Source organism: Poromitra crassiceps (genome assembly GCF_964638095.1).
Source record: "Poromitra crassiceps genome assembly, chromosome: 2".
In the NCBI taxonomy this organism is placed as follows: Eukaryota; Metazoa; Chordata; class Actinopteri; order Beryciformes; family Melamphaidae; genus Poromitra; species Poromitra crassiceps.
Genome location: NC_139624.1, coordinates 102,861,736 through 102,874,288, shown reverse-complemented (window position 1 = coordinate 102,874,288; position 12,553 = coordinate 102,861,736). Strand labels below are relative to the sequence as shown.

The following is a 12,553-nucleotide window of genomic DNA, read 5'->3' as shown; positions in this document are numbered from 1 at the left end:
TACTACACATTAACAGACCAGAGAACATGCAGCATCTGTTTGCAATATCACAGGACAACAAGATGCCACTACCACTGCAAGTCAAGGCTAGCTGATCTCTGCAGGCCAGCCCGACCTCAAAACAGTAGAAAGAATTATTCTTTCTACTTATTTCTACTGACCTCAAAACAGCCCTGATACAGGAACACAAACTAAAGGAACACTACAAGCGTTCAGCTGCGAAGCTGAGGCCTCAAATGTTCAAGTCTGTCATACTGTATTGTCTCTACTTGTTCACCTTTTATAATGCGTTACCAAAGGTGTTCTGCTTTGATTTATATTTTCGACACAAAAAGACAAGAGAAAATAAGTTTCTGCTAAATGAAACTCATCTGTTATGATGGAAGTAGGCTCAAGAGATGCTGCATAATGACACTAAGACTAATTCCTCCTACGTAATCTTGCAAAAAGTAAGTAAGTATTATTTGACAATTTAAAACACACATAATGCTGCTTCACAGAAGACAGACATTATGAAACATAAACAACTGCCCAGGATTAAAACACAACAAAGCCACACGCGTATTTCCATTGTGGTCCTCTGGGGGAAAAGGAAGGGGGTGGCTGACAGGATTGTCAGGTGCAAAATACAATGACAGGTGCAAAATACAATGACAGGTGCAAAATAACAGGTGCAAAATACAATGACAGGTGCAAAATACAATGACAGTCAGGTGCAAAATACAAGAAAAAATGCATATTGTGGCAAAAAAAGTGATTCTGATTCTGAAATATGAATTGGTCAATTAAAGTGATTACCTCCGGCCTAATCATTACCTTTGTGCCACTGTTCTATGTGCTAATGTGACAATGTATCCAGAAGGCTGAAATAGCAGGAGGCCGCAAATTGAGAAATACACTCTCGGTCGGTAACCTAACCGCTTTAGGAGGTGAGGGGGGAAATAATCAGATTCTGAGAGAGTGATACCAGATTACAAGCAATTATCCTGCTCTGATCTGCGGGGACCTGAGTTAATGAGGCAGGCTAGACTTCTATGAAGACATCTGTTTGGCAAGGACTCCCAGTTGGCCAAGTACAACAGTAGCGATGCATGCCTACCCGACCCCTAGAAGAAAATGTGTTTTTATTGCTCCAGGTTTTCTGGGAATCTGTGCCTTTGGTTGTTTCAACAAAGACAGTATTGTGAGCTAGAACCTGTTCACAAGATTCACATTAGCTAGCTGCCTCCCCAGCCATCAATGGGACCATGAATCTTGAGTTGTTGAATGCTTTAATGAAAATGAGCCCACTAGGGTAGTAAGTTAGTAACAGCCCCAAGGCCACCTGAAAATAAGATTGGGGGTGTCCTTGATGCAGCAAATGTTTAATACCATTTAAAAAAAATCCTGAGATCATTTGCAGATCCAGTAGAACCTGGAAAGAACTCCTCTTGACAAAACGATGCCCCGCCAGGGTCACTATTTCACCAGAGGAGCTGGATAGCTTGGTGGGCTAGAAGCTGTTTTTCACACTCCACATGAACTTGAATATAAATCAAATGGCTGGGTGGCTGCGTGTGTGTGTGTGTGTGTGTGTGTGTGTGTGGTGCAGTGGTGACACTGACTCACAGCTTGCCAATTGCTCATGCCTTCTCTTAACTCATTGAGTGCCAAGGACGAGTATGTTCGTCAATTCAGATACTAACGTAGAGTGCCAAGGACGAGTATGTTCGTCAATTGCGTTTTTTGACGGTGGGACGTGGATCAAAGCCTCAAGATTCAAGATTCAAGATTTTTATTGTCACTCCATGGTACAAGTATCACGTGTGAAATTCTTGTGCTGTGGACTCCGTTTACAACATAGTGCAAATAGTACAAATATAACAAATATAACAGGGCATATGGGTGCAAAAACAACAAGAGACACAACAAGCATAAGGCAGTATAGTGATAAGACAAGTCAGAGACAGTGGCATATTCACTGTACATAGGTGCACGTGTCGGGTGCATACTTTAGACGTGCTTAAACATTTTAAATTCTGCGTATTTGACATACAGGTGCAAATAACATATTCCTTATTAAACATACAATTAAACTCGGCATTTTAAATTCGGCGTATTTGACATACAGGTGCAAATAGCATATTCCTTATTAAACATACAATTAAACGTTAGACATACGTAGTGGTAGCAGCTACAGTACGGTACAGTGCGGCTACTACACTATTTGTGTATGTTAAGGAGTCTCGTGGCCTGCGGGAAGAAACTGTTCCTCAAGCGATTTGTGCGTGCTTTCGGAACCCTGTATCTTCTCCCTGAGGGTAGCAGGGAGAACAGGCTGTTGTGGGGATGGTTTGTGTCTTTGATGATCTTCAGGGACCTCCTGAGGCACCGCTGTTTATACAGTTCATGCAGATCTGGCAACTCACATTCTGTTACGTGCTGTGCCGCGCGTCTCACTCTCCGTAGCGCCCTGCGGTCCATGGTGGTACAGTTCCCGTACCAGGTGGTGAAGCCGCCAGTCAGCAGGCTTTCAATGGTGCCTCTGTAGAAGTCCCTGAGGATTTCTTTCCTTAGCCCGAATTTCTTCAGGCGCTTGAGTCCGTGTATTCGCTGTTGGGCCTTTTTGACGACAGTGGCGGTGTGGCCGGCCCATGTCAGGTCCTGGTGGATATTGACTCCCAGGTACTTGAAGCTGTCCACCCTTTCCACCACTGTGCCGTTGATGGTGATTGGGGGGTGTGCGCCCCCCCCCCTCCTGTAGTCTACAATGATCTCCTTGGTCTTGGAGACGTTCAGAGAGAGGTGGTTGTCCTGGCACCATTGTTCCAGGGCCCCCACCTCCTCTCTGTAGGCCGTCTCGTCGCTCCCCGAGATCAGCCCCACGACTGCTGTGTCGTCTGCAAACTTCACGATGGTGTTAGAGGTTTGAGTCGCCACGCAGTCGTGGGTGTAGAGGTCATACCAGAAGGGGCTGGAGACGCACCCCTGGGGCGCTCCTATGCTGATGGTCAGTGGGGAGGAGGTGAGGTTGCCCACCCTCACCACCTGGCGGCGGTCTGTCAGGAAATCCAGGATCCAGTCGCACATTGCTGTGTTAAGTCCCAGGTCCTTGAGCTTGCATACCAGCCTGGAGGGTACTATGGTGTTGAATGCTGAGCTGTAGTCCACGAACAGCATTCTTACGTAAGTGTCCTTCCCCTCCAGGTGGGACAGGGCGGTGTGGAGCACGTGTGCTACTGCATCCGCTGTGCTCCTGGCTCAGGCATCTCCTGTACAAATATGGGAGCTATTGAAGGTGTATAACCTATTTTACGGACTCATTAGGTGGCGACAGTGCTCTCCAGATTAGAGAAAGGTCCGGAAAACAGCAGGAAAAAGCCCTGTGATGAAAGAGAAACCGCTCATGCTGCAGCCAGAGCCATATAGATTGCTCTGTCTGGAGCTGACGTTGGCTGCGAACAGCAGTCAATCCGCGCCCACAACTGAGCCCCTCTGCCTCTGTCTGTCTGTCTGCATAGTTTCTCCACACGATTAGCCGCCAGAAAAGCAGCACCCGACGCCGAAGGGCCAAACCATTCTCAGCAGTCCGGTTTGGCTTTTCCGTGTCGCGCTGGGAGCCAGCGCACACAAAAACGGAGCACTCCGAAAATAGACTGGGTGCGTGTTAGGCTGTGTGTTAGTGTGGGGAGGAGTTTGCAGCTGAGGGGGGGTGGGGCACGCAGGGCACCACACAACTACACCACGTCACTACATCAGAAAATATTAGCTTCAGAGTCAGTGAATGTGCTTGAAATGCTTCATTTCACAAAAGGCGGAATAACTCAGCTTCTAATTTGAAACGCCTGTATTTGCTCAAAACAACCTATCTTCTCCGGCTCATAAGTAAAGAACGGAAAATGGTATCAATAAACTTTTTTTTGCTGATGATACAATAGAGTCAGCTCGTTCTTTGTGCGTGTTCGGTGTTTACATAGTAATATCACACAATATTCTGTGGGCCTCGAGAAATCACTGAAAACGCTCTGAAACTCTGGCACTGGGAGCGTCCGTTCTCCAAAAGTGGCTGGCACTCAATGAGTTAAGCTGTGTTCACACCGAGATATTTATTTTCTCTCTGTCGCTTGATTCAACCCTTTGGAATCGCTCTGTCGCTCTGTTTAAATCGCTCATCAACAGGCACACGAATTGACGGACATGTGGGGGCTATAACGTTACGCAATGTCATGCTGTTTGTCCACTACGAGCCCCCGTCGTTGTTTACAAGCTAAGCCTATCAGCGTGCTCCCCTTGCGAGCTCCATACCGGTAGTACAGACTTCACTTCATGTCAGCTGTCAGCCTGTCAATGTGGTTTGTTGCCACACAATAAACCAGCGGTTTGTTCCAAGCCAGAGTGATCCTTGACTCACTCTCACACGGCAGCCAATCAGCGTTGAACAGCGAGCGACTGATGCCAGCGTATTTTCGCTCGAGTTGGGATATTTCATCTCGGGCGACGAGCATATTTTCTCCCTATCGCTCTGTCTCTGCCGCTCGGACGCCCAGCGATTTTTCTCCCGGGCGAATATACGCTCAATCGCTCGTTTGCATTGACTTTGTATGTAAACTCGATGCCAGCGAAAAACTTTAATAGGTCGGTGTGAACGCACCTTTAGCAGATGTCCGAACAAGCCTCATTTCTTTGTGCTGTGATCTCACCTTGGCTTTCATAAAGAGTTGCATTTTATTGTTCATTTTAAATGATATGCAGAGATGACTGGGTGTGCAATAGACACATTTGAGTGCAGCGTTTTTGGTCACGGAGCAGAGAAGTGTCTTGTCATTTTGTGCACTGCTGCTCCGTTCAATCTAACTGCCAACCGCCTCAGCAGGCTGAATAGACTAGTGATCAGAGAGAAGAACAGCTTATGGTGACTGAGCTTGGTAGCTGTGTGCTTCTGCTCACTATTCAACTTCCACAACCAACATGTGACATTCCAAACAATGCTGCCCAGGACGCCATCAATAGACTGCAACCGCCCGTAAGCTGTCACAGTGCCAGCATATAGCATTAAGCCAAGTCAAGTCAAGTTTATTTATATAGCCCTAATTCACAAGCATGTCTCAGAGGGCTTCACAGAAAGTATGTCTAGCTATTTCTAGCTGACACAACAGTAGCAAATTACAGAATAAAGATAACACATTGAACAATTGATAGAGAAATAGAGAAAATATAGAAATATAGGATAGAGCAGAGGAGAGAGCAGGAGAAGGGAGGAGAGCAGGGGGAATGTGAGAGAGTGATGGGGTGGGGAGGGAATGGGAAATGTTGGCGAGTATAGGAGGTGGGGAAGGAGCAAGAGGAGAGAGCAGGAGAGGGGAAGGAGGGGGGGGGAGCGGGGGGTGTGGGGGAGAAGAGAGCAGGGGGAGGGAGGAGGTGGGGAGAGAATGGGAAATGTGGGAGAGGAGAGAGCGTATGGAAGAGTATGGGAGTATAGAGAGAGTATGGGAGACTATATGGAGAGAACAGGCAAAGGAGGGCTAACTGACACAACAGTAACAAATTACTAGAGCTGGGTATTGGTTCAAATTTCAAGAATCGATTCGATTCCGATTCACAAGGTTGCGAATCGATTAATTTCGATTCGATTCGATTCGATTCGATTTCCGATTCGATCAATTTTCAATATTGATTTGGTTAGTGATACCAAAACGTGGTTTTTGAGCTGTACCCTGAATTACATGACTGTCCAGTTATGTAACACAGGGGTTCCCAACCAGCCAAGTAGATACATGGGGAAAAAAAGTTGCAGATTGTTGTCAATTTTAATGGTTTTAGTTACACATATATTTACTCACCAGGTGGTGACAAAGGGTAAATAACAGCCTTTTCATCTGTCAATAAAGACACTTTCACAATTATGCACAGTGATTTGATTTCAGCCTATATAATTTCTAAAAGTAGATATTAATAATGATCAAACATTTCCATTCATGTAGCCTACAGTATTTATGTTTTTGTTTCAACTACAAACATAATTAAACGTCAACTTGAAACTATGTTTCAACTACCACACACAGCATAATATTTTAGCCTGTTTATTTAAAAAAAAATCGATCTCTGGACATATGAATCGATAATCGAGGATTAAAATGAAAATCGATTAAAAATCGGAGAATCGATTTTTTTAACTCAGCCCTACAAATTACAGTAGTAATAATAACACATCGAACAATTATGTGATAGAGAAATATAGACACACATTTTGCAAACGGACATATGTCGATATCTTAGCAACCAAACTATGCTTAATTTAATTGGCTGCAAGCCTTTAGTAGTGAGTCCCTTTGTTTATTTGGCACACATTAGCCTACTTCCACTTCAGAGGTAGGCTAATATTGACACAGCTCAGTTTTGTTGCTCACCTATTGTTGCTGCTTGGTCTGGATCAAATGTGTCATCTGTGAATCTTAGGAGGAGGCTGTTGAAAAAGAGACAAAAGGAAGAGAGAAAATAAATGAAGGCTACATCAACAAAACCAGTGCTGAAACAAAGTGATTAGTTGATTGATTGATTGATTGATTGACAGAAAACTATTGCTTGCTTTTCGCCATATCATATTATAAAATGAATACTATATTTTGTTGTTGGTCAGACTTATGGCTCCCATACACTGTACGAGTAAATCGTCTGCGATGTAAAGCCAAAGCTCACGAGTTATCTCCTCACACTGTACCGTCCGACCGTCAAGCCCGACCCGAGGGCTCACACTGTACGTGTAAAAATAACTCATAAAATGACTCATCGACCCCTGCGGAGTGCGGACTGTTCTGGGAACTGGTATGACAATTGTCAAAGATTTGTTTGAAAGCTCTGAGGCAGGTAGAAAGGCTCATATCGCTCTATCCATTTTTTTTCTCTCTCTCTCTCTCTCTCTCTCTCTCTCTCTCTCTCTCTCTCTCTCTCTCTCTCTCTCTCTCTCTCTCTCTCTCTCTCTCTCTCTCTCTCTCTCTAGTCAACTGCAACAACAAACTAACAGGCTAATAACAAGGCAGAACAAAAAAGAGGCAGTGAAGATCAATGGATTTCCTGCTAAGATGTGTGGTTCATACTGGTCATCATAGGAGGAAACATCAAAGAGGCAGGTTATGCTGTTGCCACAGCTTGACCAATGTGTCAGTGTCTGGCACATCTATGGTCAGGCTTCAGGCACAATGAGGAAAAAACACGGGCGATATCCAATTTTTTATACCTTTAAACCTTCCCAAAAATGTACGCTGGTATACGTGCACATTGTCGCGCAGGAGAGAACCTGTCACATGACACAATTATGGCCGCTTGACTCTCTTCTAAATAGCAGTAGTCTTTTTTTGTCCGGTTATTTATTTGACACATTACACATTGTTTACAAAAAGTTCTGTCATCACTTTCATAGCATCTTCAAACACACAGAACTTGAAACAGACAAAGTCCACATACTCAATTGTATATATAGATTATGTGTACAAGCACATTGCACAGCAGATTTTTTTTTATTACGTAATGAAACGGATACCTTTGCTATTTTCAAATACCTAGTATGAAGGTATTACCTCATTACCGCCCAACCACACTAAGTTTGGGGAATCGACCTGCGGCTCTACTTCAACTGTGTGAGAGCCTGACAACGGCCAACCAAAGTTTCTGAGATGTCCCAAATTCATTCGGGCGCCCGACGGCCGCTTGGGGGCATTTTTTATTTTTACGTTTATTTATACAGGGGGAGTCTCACTGAGAGCAATGCTCTCTTTTTCAGGAGTGCCCTGTTCACATTCTCACACACACACACACACACACACACACACACACACACACACACACACACACACACACACACATTCATACCTGGAAGCTGCCCAGTACAACCACAGTCTGATCTGCTGGCCACTGAGCGGCTCCACTGGAGCGGTTGGGGTTAAGGGCCTTGCTCAAGGGCACCTCAGTGGTGGTAATGAGGGAGGGGCAAGCACTGCCTTTTCACTTTCCCCACCCAGATTTATCCTGCCGGTCCCGGGGATTGAACCGACAACCTTCCGGTCACAAGCTCGCTTCTCTAACCATTGTGCCACCACTGCCCACAGTTAATCAGTCCTCGCTCCCCCTGTATGGCAAACATTGCCCGACAAAGCTCAAATTCTGCCTGAATCTAAAATGAGTCGTGGGGCTCTAAAATCGGTCAGAAAAACGGGGTCACTTCGCACAGTGTATGCTTGGCTTAAGCTAGTTAAAGACATCACTTTGGACTCTGGTAACTTGTCCTGAGCATTTCTCATTATTTTTGACATGTAGACAAAATGATTATTCGACAATGAAATAAATGGTTACTCCCTTCCCTAAACAAAACAGTAATAACAACAACACAGCACAATGGCCTTTTTCAGTCATTCTATTCTACTAAAGGTGAGCAAGCCCTTGGTCTGGTCTCTGGTTTCCATGTGCCTGGCTCAGACAGCCGGCCCATCCCAAAGCTGTCCTGTTTTGCTGCACCGGGCCTATCTTCTTCTGTCCTATTGATCACTTTCCTCTTCACGTGCATTACACACTGACACCAGATCCAGATGACATCATTTTGTTCAGGAGGACAGGGTTCACTTGTTGACTGTGACTAATCAAGTGCAAAGGCCTTAATCACAGCACTGATGATGTGGATAAGCCCACTCATTTCCCTTGAACCAGGCATAATGCTCGGATTTTTCCCTCGCAGCCCATCAAGAGGGATGCTGGCGCGATGAGTGTTCATTGTTTGAAGTCTCTACATAGTCAATGAACTATGTTGTGAGACAGCCAAGTTAGAATAAGTATAGGTCAGGTCAAATGAAACTCATGTTTTCTTTGCCAGGCAGGTAGACATCTCGCCTATGATTTAAGGGCCTCTGCAGACTGCAGGGAAAGAAATGAAATATATGCACTCTAGTCAAAAATTAATCTAGTCAGTGTACCACTACCTACTTGATGATAGAACAATTGGTCCAAGATGATTCAAATAAAATGCTGCTTGTCTGAGCCCAATGAAACTCTGAATTAGTTTATTGTATTAAGCAAAAGCCTATTTAAATTAATGCTAAATTGCTTTCTGGAAACACTGCCCTTGGCCCGTATGCACTAAAGAAGCTTATAGTAAACTCTTCAATTTTCAGGAAATATAAGCAAATCGAGGTCTATGTTATGGTGTTGTTGGCATATACTCAATGCCTCCTCTGTACTCAATCAATGCAGGCTTGCCATTATAGCAAGCAAATTACCACGACAAGAAAAAAGTAATTTCTGTTCAACAACTAAAACGAGCAGTGGCACAGTGCACACAGTGAATGTTTTAATCAATAAAGCATCTAAATAAGGATAATGTTGGGACTACCACCTGCACATGAGCCAAAATGTGGATGAATATATGCAACAGACCTAGAATTAGCAAAATTACAACTGCTACTGATACAGTGGAAACATTTACTGCTGACATTCTCTGACATAAAGAGCATAGATTAGTACAACATTTGAGACTGTTATTTAAATCCATCCAGGCTAACGCTTGGTTGATCCAAAATGGAGGTTAGTCTCAAACCCCTTTTACATTCCATCCCTTGTTGATCATGTTGAAGATCATAGTCTTGTAATTAGAATGCAAATGACCTACCCTTATGTGGTTGACGTATGATTTGTTATTTTGAGAAACTGAGGATCGTCTGGTCAACAGAATACCCTGCCTGAATGATGATTTCTTTTGGCCAGACATTTCACTTGTCAAAAGGCTGTTATGACAAAGTATCGGGCAGCTCATTATCTCTGTACCGTGCTATGATTCTGGAAGGCATGCTGTACTTGATACCATAGTTTGCAATGTGATGGTTCATGGCTCAGGCTGGCTATCAGCATTCTTTCATGCAGTCTCTGGATCACAGTCATGGATATAAAGGAGAGCAACAAACGGGCTGCACTCTATGTTGCCAGTGGCACAAACTACAGACTGCCAGACTGAAGTTGAAAATAGCATTACATGATTCCAATTTGCATCACATTAGGCTGATTGGTGGCAATAACAAGGCCCTTTGATTACCACAAGTTGGCAAAACCAAACAGTTTAGCCTTCTGGAGAGTCTGAGTGAGTGTACATCCAACATGCCAGTGACTACAGGGTTGAGGACTCTTATAATGATCTAACGTACCAGGCTAGATCTATTGAGGTTAAGCTCGTTCAACATAAATATAATGCTGTAGTGATGGTGGCGTGTGAACCACCTGGACTTGGAGAAGATAGCTCTGATGTGGATTTGTTTTCTAGATCAGTATAGGGAGTGTTCTTGAATGAATGATTTTATTTGACATAATAAAATACAACACAGAAGCATACAGTATTAAAATACATCAGGATTAGCGGAAGTCCAATACTTATTTCCATTGCGGTATTGCAGGCGGGGGTCAACTCATCTGTCACATTATCCCAGGGACTGTGGTTAACGTTACGTTATTGCTAATAACAGTAAAATTGTTAGTTTCCATGGATTTGTAGCAGAGGAACCGTATGACTCACTCGATTGCAACATCTTCAACCAGCTTGTTGATGTGAAAAGGGATGATGTCACACATGCTAGCACGGCCAGCTAGCTAATGTTAGCAAGACGGTTAACGTTAGCATCAGCACAATATAACCACCAACTGAATAGCGTAGTTTGAATACTAATTAGGAAGTGGAGTACTAGACGAGTGCTCTCCGTTGCTTTTAAACGGTGTAACGTTGGTATATTTACACCTAACTAGCATGAACTTGCTTAGCTGTTAAGCTAAAGCTGGCTAGCTAGCTAACGTTAGCAACCAGCCACGACATCAACTTATTCGAGGTGTAACTTTATCTTACCTGGACTTTCCAACGCCACTTTCTCCAATTATCAATATTTTCAGCGTCGTTAGTATGTCTTCTTCCATTTTCTTCCTGTAGTTAGCTGTTTTCCCCTGACACAAACCGGCAGCCTGTGTTAAAACTATACGATGCTTACCCCCCTAACTTGCTCCTGCTGTTTACAGCTTGCAGCAGAGCCAGAGATAGTTGACAGGTTCTTGGTAAGAACCATGAACAGGCAAGAACAACCACTCCAACCACATCCGGCACGACTTCCGGTATGCATGCGTGCGTGCAAAAATGTTCTTTGATCATTAACTTACTTTGATGATCATGCTTATTACACAACAAAACAAGGTAAAGAGATAGGTGGCAGTTCTTTTTAATCTTTACGTTGACAATTTGTAAAAAAAGAAAAAAAAAAGAATGGGTGTAACACTGGGTGCTTTGTTGGTGATACCCTTGTTGTAGGGTTGCCTTGAAAGGGACGGGGTGGGCGGTGGAGTTAACAATCCCATAACTGCAATTGCTTCAGCTTCAACCATTTACCCATTATTATTAACACAAGCCAACACACAAACCTGAATTTAATCAGCTTTTGCATTTTTGCACGTAGCCCTATTCCTAGAAATATCATCCAAGAATTGTATTTGGGTGTTGCAAAACAAAGGTTTCAAATTGTTTAAACAAGTTTAAAACAGCTGTAGCCTATTTTAATGTTTCACATAATGTCATCATCAGGCTGCTGGCTAATCCCTACTGTAGTGATGTCAGGTATCAGTCACCTCTGTGGGGAGACTGGTACAGGTCACATTTATGACTACTGCTCTTATTTATTTCACTCTTGTTTTCTTTCCTACTGTTTGTAGGGTGTCTTTTTTATTGTTGTATGTATATTTTTATATGGACCCTGAGTCTGGATTAAAGTTGTGATTGATTGATTGATTGATTGATTGATTGATTAACCGAAATGTATAGACAATTTTAATTATATATGGGGTTAATTTTTATTTTTGGATTGTGGATACAGCATTCTAGTGTCAGACTCGGCACAGACATCATTCTGCACAATGAAGCTCAAACATCCAACAGTAGGAACAAGAAGAAAAACATATTTTTGACTTTAAACATGAGTGAAAGCAGGAAGAGCGCAACTTAATAATGCAATATGTGCAGTCTGTGTCATAATTGTGGCAATTATCACAGTTTAAAAAATGTGTAAAAACTCGAAGCTGTTGGCTAGAGGACAACACTAATGTCAAAGTTGAGCAGTATATTGAACACATGTCCATAACACAAATTTTTTTCCCTCAATAAAAGACATCAACAATTATATCTAAAATAATCTGCTGTCTGCATAGCTGTATTTCTGTAGACAATTCTAAGTGCCACTACAGTCAACATGTTAAAGCTACCAATGTTTGTGTGCTTTTGCTATTAATTGCGGTTAAAAAATAAAGCCTTATAATCTCTTCTGTCTCCTAAACAATCAAACTCAGAAATTCTACACTCTACTGTACATTAATTTCTCCCTGCAGTCACACCATGGCTTTGGAATGGTTCCAGTTCCAGTTTACATAAAAATAACAATAATTTACTCAAGTTTGATAGATGGGCATACCGGTATTAACATTGAAATAGGCTAATAGATGTGAGAAACTAAGAGCTTACAGTAAATCAAAAACTGTGTCAGAAAACAGTATAACAGCTCCACAACGCGAG

The 12,553-nt window shown here is 43.1% G+C and overlaps 1 protein-coding gene across 1 annotated transcript in view; it reads right to left on the bottom strand.

Moving 5' to 3' along the window:
• LOC310772321 (ras-related protein Rab-18) overlaps positions 1-11,011 on the bottom strand; it is a 20,251-nt gene extending 9,240 nt beyond the window's left edge. The window contains exons 1-2 of the mRNA XM_083632096.1: positions 10,850-11,011; positions 6,387-6,442 (exon numbers count right to left, since the gene is read on the bottom strand). Coding sequence (XP_083488222.1) covers positions 6,387-6,442; positions 10,850-10,917 — 124 coding nt within the window. The 5' untranslated portion in view covers positions 10,918-11,011. The remainder of the gene's footprint in view (positions 1-6,386; positions 6,443-10,849) is intronic.
• Positions 11,012-12,553: the final 1,542 nt, after the last annotated feature.